Genomic DNA, 20,913 nt, shown 5'->3' on the forward strand with positions numbered 1-20,913 from the left:
ATCTTCTGGTCCAAAAAGAATCCAGCTCGTGCACTCTGAGCTCTCTGATATGAACCAAAGCACAGTAAGTTGGGACAATCGGATGATTCACCTCAAATGTGAGCTCTGATCCAAGCTGAAGCAGCGATACACAGTTTAAAGGTTTGTCCTTCTTCCCAGCATGAGAGCATCTTTGCTGGACTTAGGACGGAGTGGAGAATAAATGTGTGAATTGCCAGAGCGTGGATCATAGCTGCGTTAATTTTTTTTTTTGGGGGGGGGGGGGAATCTGCTTTTATTTTCCCATTTGTTGTCATGTGTTTCTGGAATTTTAGTAGTTATTTGCACCACATTTTAAAAGTAATCTTTCTGGCACACAGATTTTCATAACAGTGAATTGCTTGAGCACAGACTTCTCCTCGCAAAAAGGAGTAAAAGGGCTTCCTTTGATGATTCAGATTGATACATACAGCTACAACAACCGCAGCAATAAACCCATCCACCGAGCCTACTGCCAGATCAAGGTGTTTTGTGACAAGGTAAGTGGAAAGCACAGTTACCACGGATAGAGGAGGAAACTTGTTAGACAGTTTATTATTGCTGTATTTTAGACATAATTAAATGTTTTTTCTTTCCCTAAAGAATTGTGTTTCATGGTAGAATTTGGACCAGCTATGTCATAAATCTTAACAGATTATCATGTAATTATTTTACTGCTTTGCAGCCTTTTTGGCCCTGATTCCTCAGCTTGTGAGCAATAGTTGGACTGTTTAAGGACAGCATGTTATAGGTCACGATACACGAATATCAAAAAAAAGTCACAGGAAGTACAAACGTAAAGAACTCTACTTGGAAGGTCAGTGCTGACCATAGGCTCATGCAAGTGCCAGTCTGATGATGTTATCCCTTCTGTCTCTAATAGCCAGAATAGGTAAAGTGTAAACTTTGTGGAGAGGTCTCTGACAGGAAATGCACCTTTCAGTAAAGGCCTGCTAAGCGTTCTTTCATGATACTGGAAAACACAGAGTCCCAATGATGCAGCTGATGTTTTTTCCCTTCTCATTTGATTACAAGCTGTTATTTTGGAAGCTTCAGTGAGAACTTCTATGTTGCTAGGATTTTCTTATTAGAAGTTAAGTAAACTACAAAAATATATTAGCCATTAGTTCAGTAACTACTTTTTTTTGTGCTCACTCCCTCTTTTGCAAAATTTTGTTATTTTACAATGCATTTCCCTACTCCTTTGTGGGAACTGGTAAGATTTTTCAGCACCAAAACATAGATCATGCCTTAGTGAGTCTGATAGTGTCATGGTCAGCTGTATATATCACCAAGTAGAAACAGTTGCTCAGAAATGTTACATCAGTGATGATTTTTAGATGTGAGCATGACCATGTTTCAGTTGTGTTTAACACCTGCCAGCCGATGACTTTATTCCTGTTGGGAAAGATATTCCAGGGGGGAGCTGGATTCTAGTCAAGGTTCAGGGATTCAGGAGCCAACATCTATTTTAAGTGACTCAGAAATTTATCCAAATTAGTCTTGCCATCTTACAGGTGGGAATAGAAAAGCAAAAGGCCATGCCCCAGGCAATACGTAGCATTAACTTTTTAATGGAAAGGGTAAGAGTTCAACTGTTCCAGGTCTCTGTGCTGCTGCTCCTTCCCCTTTTTCAGTTCTTTCCCTTGTTGCTGTCTTGACAACGGGATCTTGAGGGCTAATCAGTCAGTTGTGTTAGTGGAGCTAAAACTCTGAAAGTAATTAATGTAAATGTATGCACTGAGGTCTTCTTGCAAGTCAAAATGTTATGCTTTTAATTTTAACTTTGAATGTCAAATATTTAGAGATTTGAAGCTACAGCTGGATGTTAAAAGCTCCGTAAATATCAAAGTAACAAGTCGTTTTCATCTACCTGTTTTTGAAAAGCAATTAGAAAACTCTGAATTATTTTTAAAAAGGAAGGAAACTCAGAGCACAAACTCATCAAGAGTGACCTGTAGACACAACTGATGGAGATTTTGAATAATACATGTTCATTGCATCTATTGGATTAATTGGCACTTCAGATACCCAGACTAGAAAGTAGGAAATGAATGCTGAGTCTTTCAATCAAGACCATCTCAAAGTAGAAGAAAAGATCACAGGGGTAGTTAAAGCATTATTCACATCAAAACTATATTGAAAGTGGGAACTGGAGGGCTCAAGGGTATTAATAATGGGGTTTATATCTGTATAATATAAATGTATACCCACATACATGCACACAGAGCTTTTTAACTTAATGCAGGGATGTAAATGAGTTGAATGAATGAAAATGAATGAAAATTATCGAGGTCAATTCACATGACAGTTTGTGCTAATTGGCACTTGGAAAGAGACTGAGGCCTGCTTCTCCCCTCACTTAATGCTGCTATATCTTTACCGACATCCATTTGTCACGGTGCTTTTGTAAGTAAATAAATGGTTGGAGAATTTCCACCTGCTGGTGGCACTGCGAGAATTCGTTGTGCTCAGAGGAAAGTAGCTGGTGGGGCTGGGTACCCTCATGTTCCTAAGATGCCAAAATAAAACCCTGGCACTGGTTGAGGCAGTGCTAAATGGAGGGTCCTAGCTCAGTCTCTCTTGGGACTCTGAGACTCGCCCTCTAGTGACAAAGACAGGGTTTGCTGCCTGTTTTGGGAAAGGCCGTGAAGCTGAGACAATTAACTGCCCACTTCTTTGTCAGGGTCAATTAAAGAAGTATTATGGGGCCATTTAAAAAAACACAGCAAACAAAGAATAATTTTTATACATTTTAAAAGTGAATTGCACCATTATGCCCCAATCTGACAACCCCAAAGAGAAGCTGATGAGAAAAGTGCTTGATTTATTAACAATCATCTGGATCAGAGGAACTGCACAGTAAATTCCTCCCGCCTAAGTACTGAAATGTATCTTAGTTTGAAATGTGGAAGAAAAAATGTTTCTGTGTCTGTCAGCGGTCCTATAAATGCTTTTTCTGCAGTGATGGTGCGTCTTTAGGACCAGTAGATGTGTTTGTATATTAACTTAGATAATAAATCAGAAGTAGAGGTGCCCAGTCTTTAACAAAAACATTTGCTGATAAATTAATGCACTCCAGCTGAATATAGCATAGCTGTTGTGGAAAGAGTATCCCTGAAGAAATAAAACTGCATTTAGCTAAGTGGTACATATTATATATATTTTAGTATTTACTCAGGCAGTTGCTTAAATTTAGTTTTCATTTACATATAAACTAGAGAGCAACACCAACTCGGATCCAATGTGTGCTTTTTGACATGAATGTATGGAGATAAAGGCTGCAAAGGTTGTAATCATGTGCTTGCTCCCTATTCATTCTCCAATCTTTTGTCCGTGTTTATCTTCTAGTAGGCAATCTTCAAAGCAACCGTTACAGTGCACATCTTGTTTTCTCAGTGCTAATTCTCTCTGCCCTTGCAGTCTTTTTATCATGTGCAGATCACTGATGCTGCATTATGATAAGAGAATATGATTTTTATTCCTTAAGTAGGTTGTCAGGGAAACTTGCTACCAGGCCTATTTATATTTATATATTGCAAGATGCTTTAGCCACTGTGGATGAAGGAACTGGGGATTCAGAGATATTTTGATTTTCTGTATGTGATTAGCTTTGCTGAAAAGAAGCAGAAGCATTTGACTTGGCAAATACCATAACATTGTTCCAAAATCAAGTAAATTAATCCCATTTTCTTTACTCTGAAAAACTACATGTTGTTTGGAATATATGCAGTTCCTGCCTTCTTGTCCTCAGTATGGATCATCATAGAGAAAATGGATTATCATAGAGTATTGAGCAACTGTAATTGCCTATTAATCTTCAGCTTTAGAGAGAAGGCTGAAGTCTATGGGCCTGTCCTACCTGATGTGGAACAGTTTGGTCTTGAACCAGAAACAGGTGTACACATGAGCTTCATAATGGTGATGGGAGTGGTCCTTATGATGGTAAGGGCTTTGCTAGGCTGGAGCTAGAACGTAAGACCTAAGCTTAAATGAGTTGAAGTCTTGGTGAAAAAAAAAAAATGAATCAGCTGTGTGTTCATAGGCTGTGTTTTGCTAATGGTTAATAGCCAAAGTACTTGTTGCATTTATGAAAAGTCCAGACATCAATGAAAAAATTAAAAACTCATTTATTTATTTGACTGGTCAGAGCCCAATTTATAGTCCCCTATGAGAGGGTTATTTTTTCTTCTGTCCTGAAGAGATATGCAAACTCCTATTTATTAGATATGTGTCAGATGGCTCAGCTGTGAAAACTGTCCAATAGAAATGCTCTGGTATGCACAAATCTTATTGTGGTCCATTGCCTCAGCACCTACAGCAATGACGTACATCAGGTAGGCTTGGCTGGCCCCTGCACTGTGCCACGTGGGATGCTCCTAGCTCAGAAGGGCTGGTAGATGTGTGGGTATTGCAGTTGCCGCAGCTGTGAAATAGCTGTGGCACAAATAACCACTGGCAGATGGGAATGGCTGCCCTGCTCAGAGATTGCCCGCACCCCAGAGGACTTGGGGGGTGTCTTGCCGTGAATGAGTGAAGACAAAGCTGTGGAGCTTTACCAAGTTCGTAGTTACAGAGAATATAAAATTAAAATCAGCAAAACATACGTTCTTTATTGTGTATAAAAGGCTGAGCCTTCCTCAGTTTCTGCTTTCCCGAGAGGAAACTTGCACTTGCTGCCGTGTATGAAATTACTTTCATGGTTCGTCCTGCTACCTGTGAGCAGGAGAGCGGCAGCACCGAGCGGTAGGTAGGGCTGTGGCCGGCTGGCAGAGCCGCTTTGTGCGGTGCAGGGCTCTCGGGGGTGTGCCTGTTGCCAGAGAGTGGCTGTGAGGCATATTTTTGCTCCTTTCTGCTAAAGAACAGGTGGCCTTTAAGGATACAAATGTACCTCTAGAAACAATTTTGATAAGGGCACGACTGAATCCCTTGGCTTCTGTGGTTGAGGCCAGTGACAACTTGATTGGGACCTGGGCCTGGAGGCAATGTTTTTTAAAGAGCTGTTTCTTCCTCCACCTCCTTCAACCTCTGGAAATCTATTAATAGATGACAGCCAGGAGTACATCTTTCCTTGCATTCTTTACAAGCACGGTTCATTGGCTCATGTGTGAATTTTGCCATCTTGAGTGGGTATTTTTGCCTTTCCTTACCTCCCTTCTCCTACCCCCTTTCTTTTAAATAAACTTCTAATTTTAATTTGGATAAAATCTTCAATTTTGCATGCGAACTGTCTGGGAGCATATGGATCTTTAATACCCTTCACAACATGACTATTCATATTTATAAAGTAAATTAGGAGAACTTCAAAGGAGGTGTTGCTGCTTTTTCTGTCAATAACAAGTTTTATTTTCTAAACTTGTTGAGAGTGTATTTACATAATAGAAGCCTGCAACTTCCCAGGAGTTCCTGGGGCCTAATAGGGCAGTGCTACATTGCTTTCCAGTTTCTGGAGGGCTTCTCCCTGTTTGAAATGCCTTTATTTTTCTGCAAGAGCCCTTGCACTGTTGGCAAGCTGTCAGTGTAGCCTTCTTGCACTGGCAAATCTCAAAGCCCTTTACAAAGCTGGCCACAGTGGAGCAATGCCACCACCCCCAGACAAGGTGGGTGGAGGAGAGTTTAGGGAAAAGCTTAGCACAGACATGATCTAAGATGATAGCAATCCTGCAGGTGTTTTACGTCAGTACATACGCAAAGTATTTGGCCTGAGCGCTCTGTCCGTTGCAGAGGCGCTGGGCTCAGGATGCCCTTTGTGCAAGTTGTGGTGGCAACAGCCCTGCTACAGACTGCATGCAGCCTGAGCCATCCATCCCGTGTCCTCCAAGCTAGCATGTGGATATGTTCCTCTTGCTGTCTCCAGCCCTGGGGGCTGCTGGATGTGCCAGCCTGAGTTTCGGTCACAGGTGATCAGTCTGAAGCTGGCATGTTCCCAACAATCTGGACAGATTTGTCTGCAATGGGATAACCAGTCTCTGTTTCAACATTTCTGATGTGTCTGTCGCTGTAGTTCCAGGCATTGCAGGGTACAATGCTCACGGTGGTTCCTTATTGGATAATATCTGTGGGTTGTCTTTTTCGCATCAGGGAGCAGAAAGGAAAATCCGAGATGAAGAGAGGAAGCAGAACAGGAAGAAAGGCAAAGGCCAGGCATCCCAAGCCTCGTGTAACAACTGTGAGTAAGATGGGCCTTTCTGGGTTGGGGCTAAGTCACGCTTAACATGCCTCCTCTCATAACCATGTTTCTTTGTGATCCTCCTAGCAGCTGAAGGGAAGTTGAGTGCACTCCCTCCGCAAAAAAAGAGCGATATCACCTTCTTCAAAACAATGGCTGACCTGGATTCCCAGCCAGTTCTCTTTATACCAGATGTTCACTTTGGAAACCTACAAAGAACTGGACAGGTAGGAAAGGGTAATGAGACAAGATGGTGCCCACCTGCTGTCTGGCTGCCTGTGCTCTGAGGCAGGTTTTAGGAAAATAAATCACTGTTCCTGGGGGCCGCTTGTTTCAGGTCTCGTTTTGGTAAATGCAGCTCTTGGGGAGTGACTTAAAAAAGACCTTACAAGAGACAAGTGCCTTTCTGAGTTCTGGGTGTGAAAAAGGAGTTTATACTTGATTAATAACTGACTAGTTTGTGTTTTTTATGGGTTTGCCATTCCTTTGCTAGGAAGAAAATCTGGAACAAATAGTCAAGAATTCTAAAATAGAAGGTTGCTTTGTGACTGCAAGAAAGTTTAGTTTTGAATGTGCTATTTGGCTTGATGAAATGAAGTGCCACCTTGTGGTAACAGAGATCCCCCTCCCTGTGACAACTGAAAACAAAGACCAAGCTCTTACATGTATAAGGAGGTCAAGACTAGGCTCACCACTGCCCGTTTTCTGTCGGCATCACCTAGAGATCTGGGAATTCCTTGGAAGAAAATATTTTCACTCTACAAAGTGAAAATCTCTCATGCTAATGTTAATATTCAATATTGGCAGTCATTATCACCAGTAAATGTGAGGAAGTCTTTGCTGACTTGACTCTTTTAAGACTTACTTTATTGCTTGCTGGGAAATTGCAAATCTGAACTGGAGGGTCAGCTCTGACATTTTTTTCAGTATGAACCTGTTACTTGTTAACATCTCAGGGAGTAGAATGAGACCTTTATGCATGTGTTTATATAAGGACAAATAATAGATGAGGAAATTTTATATGCATCTTGCTGCCAAATATTAAAATAATGGATTAAATGATACCGAGTGTTGGAATTGTCATTTATTTTAAAGCAGTGAGAATTTTGGTGGAGCAAAGCACAAAGAGCGCAGACATTGCAATCACAGCTGTCGCTGACTTACCCTCCAAAATTGGAAAGACGCCCACTCACATATCAGTGCTGGGTACCTTCTGTCCTCATGGCTTTCAAACCAGAATGTGGATTTGTCTCAAAACAGGAGAAGATGGAAGCATTCCTTAGTATATGTAATCCTGTAAATAATTTTCTAAACTAACTGGAAGATCGCCCAGTTTGCTAGCTCTTAGGCAACGTTCAGCCCTGTCTTTTACTGCTGTATAGGTTGCAGTATCAGCATTCTTGCTGTCCTGAGCTTTTCAATTGTTTTGTATATTACTTAATATAAGAATGATTTATTATGACAATAATTTATTATTTATGACTGTTTTATTAGGAGAGTGTAGCCACTTCCAGGTCCTGGTCATAGAATGAGTTACAGACCTCAGCTTTGCACACATACACTTCTGAGCTATTTTCATTGTAGAGGTTCAGAAGTGAAGGCTCCCAGTGAGAGCCAAGTGTGCTCTGAGTCTTGCCAGCACAAGTGCTGGAAACCTGCCTGAGATGCTTTGCTCTGCCCCAGCAGAACGCAGGGCTCTGGTGCGCTGCCTTCGCCCCACTCTTGCACAGTAACACAGCAACTGAATACTGGTACGCTTGTTGGTGTGGACCCGTGGTGCAGGCATGTTGTGAGGAATTTGGCCGACTGTTCTGTAAAACCTTTGACAACAGACGGTGATTTTATACCTCCCCTGCTACTGTTAGCTGCATTTGCTGCTGTTGTAAATTTGGTCCCAGTGACTCTGAGCTATACTGATTCACAAAATAATGGTCTGGACTTGAGCTTCTGCCCACAGCCTGTGCAAAAAAGTTCAGCTGTACTATTAGTAATTGTATTTACTTCAGGCCTGTAGTTTAATGTTGGTCTTTATAGTTTAATCAGATTTTCAGACAGTATTAAATACATACAAAAGCTTGTGAGTGTTGTGGCTTAAATCGTATTAGGGGTAATTTAAGTGAGTAGTGATCTGATTTAGAGGATTGTAAAATAATTGGGAAAATGATATAAACCAGGGGAGAGGGCAATGTCTGTCAAAATGCTTTGATATATTTCCACTAGCTGACATTCAACAGCAGTTTTTCTAAGCCACGCTTTTTCCAGATCACAATTGGAACCAGAGATGTTTGTGTTGTATAGAAGGAAAAGGATTTTTAACAGATGAGAAACTGCAAACCACTTGTCTTTTTTCCCTTTTGAAGTTATTCTGTTAAGCAGGTGTCTGAGTTTTGGGAATAATTGTTTTTTTCCACCCTTCTAGGTTTACTATAATACAGATGATGAGAGAGAAGGGTAAGACATTTATTGTTTCACAAGCTTTGCATTTAGCAGTTCAAACTCATAGAAAGCAGGCACAAAACATGAAATCAGATAAAACTGATCCCCTTTCTCCCTCTTCCCTCATGTTCTCCCATTGCTAACAGTAGGTGAATCATATGTAGAACTGGTAGAGGGAGGTTTATTTTATGGTAACTTTCTTTTCCTTCATGTGAACTGGCTGCTTTTTATATCTATTCTTTATTACATTTCCAAGTAAAATAGTTTAAAGAGCCATGAGGTTCCGTACAGGGACAGGACAATATATTTGATGATAAAGTGCTTTTTACATATATGTAAGGGTTCTCAAATAATTTAAAAAAACAGGAATTTTTTAATGAAGCACTGAACTTCACTGCAGTCCTGAAAGCTGTTTAGCAGTACACGTGTGTGCATGTGACAAATACTGGAACTGCAGAGAGAGTGTCCAAGTGCTAGAAGGGAAAGGCAGAAAGAGAAGGGGAGATCCTGGGAAGGGGGAAGGTGGAAAATGGGAGCACCCCCTATCTGGCTTTGGAAGGACTGGAAGAATTGCAGAAAGTCCCTAAAATATTTAGAGATGTCATGAAATAAGAGCTTTAATATGTGTGGCTGAAGTTTAGCCAGTATTAACTGTGATGTGTGCAAGCCCCATACTTTTGTAAGTTGCTTGAATCTCAAGTGAGCACTCTCAAATCTGAGAGTTTGGAGTAAGGCAACTGCACTCATGTAAGCCTGCAAAAAGTGGCCTGTGGTAGGGAGTGGCTGGGCACTGGCAGCTAACATTGACTTGAAAACATGAGGCTCTTTTTGTTTCTTTTATGAAGCTAATGTTCTTCATAAGGCTCACGGTGGAATTCAAGAAACAAAGGGGTTTATTGCACCAAGCACATTGGCTTCAGTTCTCTCCTCCAAGACTAAAAGGAGACACCAAGTCCTGCCAGAGCTACGCCGAGGGGAGGGGGCAGCCGTAGTGCCTGCAGCCCTCAGCTTCCCCAGTGGAGTGTGCTGCAGCTTTGGCTGGATCTGGCCCAGCGTATCACTCCTTTTGAACTTGCTGGCGTGTATGGTCTCAGATTTTAGAGATACTGGTGGTGTTTCCTGAGGCTGTCTCCTTGACCCCAAAGACGAGGAATCAATGTGTAAATGTGGGTTCAGCTCCTTACTTAGCTGTTTCTTCTTCCCCACCCCACTTCCCTCATTATTTAAACAGTTAAGGGCCTTTGGGGTTTTCAAAATGGTACGTAACATTGGAGCATGGTTTCCTGTCACCTGTCTCAGCCAGTCAGTCTGGGCAGTTTGAAAGGCCTGGAGAGTTCAGATAAGCATCAAAAGCTAAATCCTTGCAGTTTCTGGTCTGGTGCTACTTGAGTAGCTAGTGGGGTTTTTGCCAGAGTACAAAGTGAGTCATGACTGCTGCTGTTGTCTCCTCTCCTGCTGGGAGTACAGTTTTACTGTGACATGGTCCCTGTTGTGTGTTTTCTAGTAGCAGTGTCCTGGTCAAAAGGATGTTCCGGCCTGTGGAGGAGGAGTTTGGTCCATCCCCTTTGAAACAAATGAAAGAAGAAGGCCTGAAAAGAGGTAACAGCCAATTCTTAGCAGTTAAAAATAATGCTGCGGGACTCATGCCCTCAAGTTGGGAAGGGCAGGTGTGGCTTGGACCAAGTTTTTTGTTTGATGCTGGTGCAAATGTGGGGTAGATGAGAGAAGAGATCATTACACCTGCCAGTATACAAGTAGGCATTTTAACAAATAGTAGTAGTGACTTAAAAGCAGAAAAGAAAAAAAAAAAAAAGGACTGTGCTATCTCAAGAAGGGATCAGGACACAAGTGTATATAAAATATAAAAAAGCTAGAAAGTTTCTTGGTCTTTGGCCAAGCTACATAGTTCATAAATGTTCCAGTAGCAAATCTGTGATTGCCTATTTTTAACTTTTGCTCATCTTTTCTGTTCTGGCTGGGATCACAAGCAAATATGCAAGATGCACTGGGTCAGATACACAGACCTTACACAGGCAAGCTCCTGCTGACTGCAGACTTAGGTTAGCCTGAATAAAATCTCAGAAATTTCCTACCCAGTTAGAAATATAAGGCATGGAGAGACATCTTCCAGCAGACCCGAGTTGTTTAAAAGTTTGTTTCCTCTAACTGTTTTTACTGCTTTGAGTGAATATTACTACAGTCGTGTTTCATATGCTATACCAGTCCAAATCCTGTTTTCCAGTCTGCTACAGTGAAGCTTGAGTGACATTGAAGCAATGGTTTAGGTAGAGCTGTTAAGCTTTGCACTGAAGGTAAGGATGAGCAGATGGTGTTTTTGTCCACAAAATCTGCTTTGTGTACAGTCAATTCCAGTGCAGTTCTATAGGTGATAGCTTTCTATGCTGCCACAGTTAGACACCCTGGAGAATATTTGCCATTCCTTCAGACTCAAGAGTTCTGTCATCGTAAGTTTATTGGAGGCTCCAGGGGTTTGACCAACCTATATAACTCAAACTCGCAAATGTTTTGAGGCTCACCCATCAGTTTGTGAGACAGCAAAGCGATAAGGTACAGAAGTGAGCTCGATTTTTCTTAGTGGCACCATTTGTAAAACTCATTTGAGCTTTATAGGAACAACCTCCCATGAGCCTGCATTTGCAGAGTTTCTCTGTTGGTTAGGGTGGTATGCTTGAACCAGGTGAAGCATATAAGATTACAGGATGGAGACTGACATCTTGCTGGAATAAATGTGAACATATTCTTCTTTTAATTAAATCTTCTATTAATTATGTGATGTCAGCACTGACCACAGACTTGCATCTGGTTGACTCAAGGCCTTGACCAAATTCACGTTATCAGGGCTCCATCAAGCAGAAGGAGACAGCCACAAGGGCTACATAAAGAACTGCAATTTCCTGCAATTTCACCTGGGTTTCCCAGCTGGAAGCCTGCAGAGTTGCCTGCAAGGTGATATTGGTTTGCTTTGATTATTCCTGTCCTTTGCTGTGGTAAGTTGTTTTAATATTGTCCAGGACTTGCAGCCATTTCAAGGGGAAGATTTGAAAGAAAAAAAAAAAAAGTTTTTCAACTGGTGGCAAAACTATGTTAAATAATTAAATCCAGGAGAGGCATGGAACCAGAGAAGCTGGAGGATGCTCTCTTCACATCCCCTTCCTGTTCAGTGTTTCTTGCAGCTTGGACTATGCTGGCTGGAGGCCAAGCCTCTTCCAGCGTGGCCTTTGCTCTGGTGAACTTCCTGCCATCAGGAACCCTGCATCTGGGATTGTGCTGATGGAGCGCAGCTCAGCTGAATCTGCCCAATTGACAATACTGTCTTTGCCACAGGAGTCACGGAGTATTAAAACGTTCTGCTGTTTTTCCCAGGCTTAGCCATACTAGAAGCTTTTTTTCTCCCAGATTTATTTGGTACAGCAGAATCAATAACTCCTAGAGTGCAGGTATAGATGGGGCACTGGTGTAATGTTTGAGAGAGAGCAGGTCTGATGTGTGAAAATATGCATTGAAAGCAATGTAATCCCAAGGTGGCTCATTATCAGAGCAGTGCAGATAAGTAGCACTGAGTGAGGGGTCCAAGCTCAGCTGAAGAACTGAAGTGATAGTGTGTGGCCTCACCTCTGCCTGATGGACCTAACTGTATTAGTGTCCAGTGGAAGCAAAAGTATTAAGGGGCAGCTTTCCAGAGAACAGGTCTGAAGGGGTTTCAAACCGTTGGTAAAACAAGGTTCATATTCTCACACAGGTAGCTGCATCTTTGTGAATTATTCTTTCATCTCCTTGACCTCTAAGGAAGGTACAAGTGCCCAACACAGAAGTGTAAAGTATGTTAATCTGTACCAAGTGTGCAGCGCAGCTAGTTACTTGGCTAGACTTGCGGCCTTTTCCTGTTTTGAGTTCTCAGTAAGAGTTTTCAAATCACTTTCCCTTTCAGATTTCATAGGGAGTTTCCCATTAATTATAAATCCAGCACCTGTTGTTACAGATCAGGGAGATTTCCAGTCTTGTAGTTCTCAGCTTGAAGAAAATCATATTTTTGTCTAGCTTTTGTCTCTCAGGAAAGTAGTGTTAAACTACTCTGAAACATTTTGGATTCATAACAGTCAGGGTTTTGTGAACCAGCCCTGTGGAGGACAGCATTCGCTCTGTCACCTAGGGAATTTGTGCCTGGGCAATTAGTGAAAACTCCAAATGTGGCAAAGCCAGGTCACAGCTACCAGCCCTACTTTCTTTTCCTTGACTAAAATGTGCCACATCTCTATCCAGAAACCACTTTACAAAGACTGTAGTCATTGCTCATCGGGTGTCGGTTGGAGCATCAGTAATGCCTGGGCTCAGACCTTCATAGTGGCCTGAGTCTTACTGTCTCATCACGTCCTTAGTTTGATTTTTGCCACATGTCCGTTGCTTGTCTTCTGCCTTGGCAGATTTGCCAATGGAGAGCCCAGCTGTAACCACTTTTAAGAGAGGTATCTAACATTGTTCTTCTGCATTCATGCTTAAATCCTCAGTTCAGTGGCCTGGCTTTCAAAAATCTCCAAGGTGCAACAACCTCCCTTGCCTTCAGCAAAGTCTGGTTGCCACTCCACAATTTTGTGAATCAGGGCTATTTCTTAACTAAAGATAAATTTATCACCCCCATCTTTTGCAATTCTTTTTAACATCTAAAGACCATTAGGGACTACTGTGGCTTTCAGTGCTGGTAAGGAGGTTAAGAACTGAGGCCGGGTAGTGTAGAGGTCAGACAAATTTGAATTTATCTTTTAACTTTCAGTCAAAAATAGCTCATTGCCTGGTACAAGATTTTCCGCCCCCCCAAATATTGCAGTCTTTACTATTAAAGTGAGCCCATCCAGATGCTATGAACGTTGTGACAGTAGGATCAGAGGGCATAAGTACGAGTTGTGTCACGTCGTCACAGTCATGGCTTGGCATTCAGTGGCAAAGCTGCTGAGCCCAATGGAGCCTTTGCAGCCCCTTTCCCTCCCTGGCTGTGCCTCCTGCTGCAGGCCAGCCAGCCTTCTCTCTGCGGTTATGCCAGCAGGAAGGCTTGTGGGGCTGCATTGTATGCTGAAGCAGGGACCTGATTTGTCTGAAGAACAACGCAGAAAAAAGGGTTGTTTTTTCACTCACATCTGCTGTTTGAGAGAGTTCATAGTCCAGGAAAATTCACTGAGACAGGCCAGAGTAAGAGAGCATAAGGGCAGGGATGAGACAGGGGCTTCTTAAGGCATCACTGTCACCAGAAGTCATTTATGGAAAAGTGCTCTAGTGAATCAAAGCCAGGATTTTCACACCTGTCAGGGGAAAGAAAAAACCAACAACCCTCCATATGTTTACTAATCCTGGCTCTCTGTGTGTATAATAGCGATTCAAATTCCCAGTTATCCTTGTAATGGATCCTTCATTCAGCACAACGTTGCCTGACATGTCAAGCACAACAGAGAGATTTAAAGCCTAGCACTTGGATTGTATAATGTCCCCAACTTTAACTTTTGGATGGAGTGGTTTTTCCTCCTTTCAGATACGTTTGTAATTATTAAGGCTGGCAGAGGTCCAGATGTTTGAAAAGCCAGGAGCTACAGGACAGCCCTCTAGTCACAAGAAAAGAATTACTGAATTAATAAAATCATTAGTACAGGTAAAATTAGCACTTTGAGTGAGTGCTTGCTCATACAAGTAAACATATCAAACCCAGTAAAACTTAACTACTGATGTGGTTTGTTTGGTTTTTTTTCTCTTATATTCTGATGGTTATTTAGGTTGTGACCCAAAGTTATCTCAGCTTCTAAGTCCTTTAAAAGGACACTCTCAGGCAGGTCCCAAAGAATTACCAAAACGTAGGTGAAAAGGATGTGGCTCTGCGTGCTTGTGGTCGCAGTTTTGTGGCTCATACTTCTAAATTAAAGATGCAAAAACCCACCATTGTCCTGCACATCTGGTTTGTAGACTGTCCTGGTTTCGGCTGGGATAGAGTTAATTGTCTTCCTAGTAGCTGGTACAGTGCTATGTTTTGAGTTCAGTATGAGAAGAATGTTGATAACACTGATGTTTTCAGTTGTTGCTAAGTAGTGTTTAGACTAAAGTCAAGGATTTTTCAGCTTCTGATGCCCAGCCAGTGAGAAGCTGGAGGGGCACGAGAAGCTGGGAGGGGACACAGCCAGGGCAGCTGACCCAAACTGGCCAAAGAGGTATTCCGTACCAAGTGATGTCACATCTAGTATAGAAACAGGGGGGAGTGGGGGCAGGGGGAATTGCTGGTCGGGGACTAACTGGGTGTCAGTCAGCAGGTGGTGAGCAATTGCACTGTGCATCATTTGTACATTCCAATTCTTTTATTATTACTGTTGTCATTTTATTAGTGTTATCATTATCATTATTAGTTTCTTCTTTTCTGTTCTATTAAACTGTTCTTATCTCAACCCACGAGTTTTACTTCTTTTCCCAATTTTCTCCCCCATCCCACTGGGGGGGGGGGGGAGTGAGTGAGCGGCTGCATGGTGCTTAGTTGCTGGCTGGGGTTAAACCACAACATAGACCAAGACAGGGGACTCATCTGCCCACGTTTTAAATCTTTTTTTCAATCATTTCAACACCTGGGCAAAGAATTCTCTGCAAATGGGCTTGAGTCCACCCTGCTACAGTCTTGACCTGAGAATTAGCTTCCAAACAATTACTTCTGTATGAAAAATACCATCATCTCTGTTGATTCATCTGCAAGTCATCTGTTGAGTTAGCTGGTGAAGATATCTTTTGGACCACAAGGATTAGTAGTTTCAAAAGATATCTTTTTACCAATAAAAAGAAAAAGATGATTACCAATGTAATTTGTCACACAGACATAAAATACCTAACAGTGCATGTGTATTTGTACCTAACGTACAGCACTGCTATTTGAAAAGGCATTTTATTTAGGGAACAAAATAAATTGCGGGACATCTTATTTAACTTGCTACTTTATCAGAGTCATGTGAGATTACACCTAAACCACTTCTCTAGTGGTTTTTTTTTTTTTTCCACTTTGTAGCTGTCTGCTTTGCTTTTGCCATGTAGCAGCAAGTTTCCTGCTTTTACCTGTGCAAGTCAGAGAGGAGAGAGCAAGAGCTAAAGAGGGCAGGGCACTGCACCTGTGAACCACTAAGACCAGGCAGGATATCTGAGGGAGAAAGGAGATTTTCAGGAGTTCAAATGGCATTTGGGTACCTGAGCAGGGGTGGGCACGCAGGTAAATGCCTGCCTGCCAGCTGTGCTTTTGAATGTCTCCCCTCTGAAGTCTCAAATGACTTTGGATTCATTCTTTCCAGTGTTTATTTTCAGACTGGCCAGGCCCATTTGCAGTCATCTGTGTGGTAATGTCAGAGAACTATTTCTTTTTCTTTTTGTTGATTTTGCTCTCAAAGTCTCAGCTAAAGGCAAACCAGACTTGCCTCTACTGAATGTCTTTTTGCAGCCTTTTGTATGAAGCCATGAGAGGTGCAAGTGGAGACACAGGTTTAGGAAGACCTAGCTTGTGTGTTTTGTCCTGTGACCCAGGGACAGGGCCCCAGTGCTTTTTAGCTTCTTTTATTTCAGTAAATGGAGGTTTAAATTCTTGAAGATACAGATTCCTCACATTAAATTAAATTTGCTGGTTTTAATTTGTGTGTTTTCAAAGCAACTATGATGTGTCTTCCATGTTTAGATCGCTGATGATATGAGAGTACTTTTTTTTTTTTTAAGTGCAAACCATCTTCAGCACTTCATTTTATCTGTCAGGGATTAATATTTGTTTTTCTACTCAGTGTGGGGTGTTTCATCTGTTCAGTTGACTGAACCTGCTCCAAGTTTGACTTTTTTCTGTTTCAGTGCTTTTGTATGTGAGGAAGGAGACAGATGAGGTGTTTGATGCTTTGATGCTGAAATCACCCACAGTAAAGGGGCTAATGGAAGCGGTAAGTATCTGATGTCTTCACATGGTTTCTCTTTCTTGGCAAGAAAATCTTGAGGCTTTCAATGTATTATTGAGATAAAACATAACATAAAGATGAAGTTATTCTCAAATACATTCAAAGCATTTCATAAAGGCTTTCTGGAGCACACCTCTGAAATGCTAGCATGTTCCGAATTCAGTACCGTCAGCAGCTTGCTGGGATTAAATAGTGTCGCAGAGCTGATTTATTGGAGACCTGAACCTTGAGGAATGGTGGTAATTGACCAGTGTCAGGGAAGCAGAGTGGTGCAGGCTCCATCTTCTGAAATACTTCTTTCTGAACCGATGATTCAGAGCCTGTTGAATCTTCTCCTCTAACGCCCATCAGTGAGTTCACAGCTATCTTTTAAAGAAGAGGCCCAAGGATGCACTGTTTCTCTGTGAATTTCATATGGCTTTTGTGCAATTGCTGTTCCAGCATATAAGAGGCAGTTGCCGAGCCAATGCAGACTAGTCATTTGTACCTCCTGTCTCAGATTCCTTCTCTAGCCCTTACTGCCAGAGTGAGCTACCTACCAGCCTGCCTCTTTGCTGCTTCTTTAACTTGAGTTTTTGCTTGCTACCCATTAGCTGTGATCATATGAGTGGCTATTTCTGCATTTAATCCTGTTTATAGAGCTGATGGCTAGTAGATGTGTGAAATTTGGTGAGGGAAGAGTTAAGAAGCAACCACATGTCTCACTGCTTCGGTGGGGGGACTAATGTGAGATTGACATGTGGGATGCTGAGTTGATTTCCAGCCTTGGTTACATATAAAAGAGAAGATGGGAATGGATGAAAGTGTCCCTAGAGAGCTCAGTTGAGTGCTAGAAGTGTCTATATTCATATTCTCATAAAACTGTCACAGTGTCTTGTTGCATGTACCAGACACTTCAAATGCAGTAAAGATTGAGTTATTTGGTCAATATTTGGCCAGCAGCAGAAGGCAAAAGATTTGTGGGTTAGTGAAGTTGTTTAAAGTACCTATTCAGATCAAGGTATCTCTGAGGAGAGTCAGCTGCATTCTAAGGATGTCCTAACTGTGCTTTTGCTGATACTGTTTGTTAGCTGTGACTGCAGCTCAGTTGTTAGGCAGAACACACATGTATAATAAAAGCCAGGCTTCACTTAAAGAGCCTGCAGTCTGATTCATGATAAGCTGTAACACGATCTCATCTTGTCTTTGTATGGAAGTTAAAAGTGTGTTATAGTCTGTGCCTCTCCGTGCCTGTTTTCCAGCCACTGTGTAACATAAAAACAAAGCTGGTGCAGAAGCAAGAAGGGTTTCTGCATACCTTTGTCAGCACAGCTGCTGACTCAGTGGCATGTTTTCGGCACCAGAGAAATCTGATCTGTTGTAAAATGTCCCAGTTCACTGGAAGGAACACATTCAAAAAAATTTAATTCTCTTTGGTAGGATATTGGGGATAAATCAATGCCAAAAAGCTGTCAAACTGCATTTTCTTAAATTCTCTCTACAGTTATTTTAGCAAATCATGTGATTTTGTAATTGTACTCATCCTAAATGCTCAATTCTAAACTCCGTACTAAGAACTTAGAAACAGGCTCTGAATATTATAGAGCCCCAGATCTGAAAGACAGTGCCAATGATCTTGAATCATACCCTCCTTCTCTGTTTATGGATTTTACTTTTTTTTTTTGTTAATCACTATTCCTGGTCTGTGGCTTTCTCCAAATTTTCATGATTAATAATACTGTTTTCTCAGATACTATGTTTATTTTATTCTCTCGTATACACCCATTCCAAATGGACAATTAGATTCCTTCTCAGATTTCTTTCTTCTGGCAAATATCTAGAGGTCTCAGGTTTCAGAGGTACAGTAGATCTCAGAAAGTGATGCAAATATTTGGTTTTTAAAGTGTTTGTTTAAGATGACTACAGTAGTCAGTCTTGATCAACAGAAAATAGTGAGACATTTGCCCATCACAAAACATCGCACATGTGGTGACTGACCAGCTCTAAATCCTGCTCTCAGCCTGATCCAAAGTCAGGTTAACCCTGTGGATCTCAGTAGGTACTCCAGTCTTACATTGTGCAGAATCACATATTTAATCAAATTACAGAGGGCAATCTAAATTGGGAAATTGAAGCATCTCCCTAAATTCTAAAATTAAAAGCTAATAGCTGAGCTCAGTAGAGCTTGCTTAGACCAAAGTTTATTCAATACCTGTCTATGTATGTGTCCTTCCAGCCAACGTAGGGTAACAGACTGGACCATTCCGTAGAAATAAGTCGGCAAAGATTTTTTTTCCCATGTGCTTTGACAAGCCCAGATGTTGCCCTTTCTCTCTTCCTGACTCCAGCGGAGAAAGCATTTCTGGTGGCTTGTGCAATCAGATATGTGCTACAGACAAACTTGCCATGCCAGGGAACTGCAGCCCAAAGGGAACGCAGACTGTTATTTCAGTGCCACTCTGAAGGCTGTCCCACTGGAAAGAATTCGCTGCTCAGAAGACTGAAAAATGGACAATGGAGATGGTGAAGGAAAATATTGCTCCAAATAAAGATATATTTTAAAAATTTATTGTAGCCTGCTTGGGGTCAGGTGAGAAATCGTGTTGTTTTATAAGGAAGTTGGCAGTAGTGGTGTTCCCCCTGAGTTGGCAACAAACGTGTTTCAGAAGAGGGTGTGAAGTGAGATGCCCTAACAGATGCTAACTCTCTGCTTTCTCAGATTTTGCAGCAGGACTTAGCACATTTGCACTGGAGACCTGTTTTCTGCATCTGTGAGGGGGAGGCTTTCCCATACCCCCACTTCGAGCCTTGCTTCCACAGCTCGCTGTTTGGCATAATTGGTTGAATCTTTAGGGGTTCCTGAGAAATGTGCTTATTCAGTCAGCTGGAAGTCTTTCGCAAAGCTCACTAATCCCTGCATGTTATATAAATCCTACACCTGTCATAGGCAGTGTGACAGGCAAGGCTTTCTCAGCTCTATCTCTCATAGCTTCTGTAGGAAGTGGTGTCCCAGAGTCCCAAACCACTTTCAGCAATGTTTGGAATGCATGAGTGTTAGGTATCCCAAATATCCTAGGGAAGTTTATGCTGGAATGTGCAGAATGCTGTATATTAGCTGCTATTAAGCCTCCTTGGCACAGAAATGTTTCTCCCTGCATGTTTATTTGCATGGAGTCAGTGAAAAGTGTCTTTGTGTACTGCTCTTTACAATATCACTAGGCTTCAGAGTTAACATCCCAGAGAGGAAGATACATAGTTTCCTTATGTTCACACAGTTTTGACATTTTCTGCAGTTTCAGATTGCATTTTTTCTCTGATGCCTGTTACAAAGGATTTTTTCAAAAATCTGATGAAATGGAGCCATTTTCATTATTGCTTTACATGAAAGCTTAAATTTAGGGGTACAACAAAACCACAGATAGAAAAGTTCAGCACCAGATTGCTTATCTGACGTCATTCTGTTCATGGTAAGCAAAGCTAGAGGGTAAGAAAGAATAAAAGGAGAACATGAAAGTTTCTCTGAGAAATTCTCTGAGGCAGTCAAGATTTGCCCTCACAGTGTGGCACCTGGGTACCCCGGAGGTGTCACCAGCCTCAGGTTAAGCAGCTGTCCTCCAGCACAGGATGAGGCATTGAAGGAAGGGAGACTTGGAAAGATGGTGGTAGTCAGAGGTGGAGCGTGAGTGAGGAGCAAGGTGTGGGTACCCGTACAAATGCTTCTGGCCAGAGGTAGGTGATTCCTTCTACTGGGGATCCTGCCCATGGATCCTCCCTTGGATTTATGTGCGTAGGCTAGGTCAGGCATTCACAAAGGCTAGGTGGGGCAGCCTGTCCCGTCTGTGATGGAGGGTAGCTGTAATAGGTTAGGATATAGCACACAAGGATATGGCAAAGCCTGGGTTCAAATCACCGTTATTCTGCCCTGTTTGGAGCAAAGACTTGAACTTGCTCCAGATAAGCTGAGTATGTTATGGAACTTCTTTGTAGGATGGGTTTCCACCCTGTGTATGTGGTTAGGTAGCTTTTCCGTAGGCTACACGGAGCCTTTTGCATAGGCTACATAGAGCTCAGAGTGAAAAAGATTGGTTTTATAGTCTGATAGTGAGGATGCTTGTGTGAGATGTAAGACAAGTGGGGTGAAGCCCCTCTTCTCATAATTGTACAAAGCAGACCGTTCCCCACAGCAGGGAGAGTGTGACTATACAGCATGTGAGCTTGTGCAGCCTTGATGCTGATTAGGTCTCTCCCAAGGCAGGTGAGAACATGGATACTATCGATATCTCCAGCACCATATCCAAAAGGGCAGTGAAACATGCTGGTGCAAGTAAAACTGAAATAGCAAATAGAACC

The 20,913-nt window shown here is 42.0% G+C and overlaps 1 protein-coding gene across 5 annotated transcripts in view; it reads left to right on the forward strand.

Moving 5' to 3' along the window:
- The window catches only part of GRHL2 (grainyhead like transcription factor 2), a 70,770-nt gene that overhangs the window by 42,307 nt on the left and 7,550 nt on the right, over positions 1-20,913 (forward strand). For 3 of the 5 annotated variants that reach the window (XM_069779793.1, XM_069779795.1, XM_069779798.1), the window contains exons 9-14: positions 360-518; positions 6,100-6,187; positions 6,275-6,414; positions 8,607-8,638; positions 10,128-10,222; positions 16,484-16,569. In XM_069779793.1, coding sequence (XP_069635894.1) covers positions 360-518; positions 6,100-6,187; positions 6,275-6,414; positions 8,607-8,638; positions 10,128-10,222; positions 16,484-16,569 — 600 coding nt within the window. The remainder of the gene's footprint in view (positions 1-359; positions 519-6,099; positions 6,188-6,274; positions 6,415-8,606; positions 8,639-10,127; positions 10,223-16,483; positions 16,570-20,913) is intronic. The other 2 variants (XM_069779797.1, XM_069779796.1) reach the window with 2 other exon arrangements.

This window comes from Haliaeetus albicilla, chromosome 3, assembly GCF_947461875.1.
Source record: "Haliaeetus albicilla chromosome 3, bHalAlb1.1, whole genome shotgun sequence".
Lineage (NCBI taxonomy): Eukaryota > Metazoa > Chordata > Aves > Accipitriformes > Accipitridae > Haliaeetus > Haliaeetus albicilla.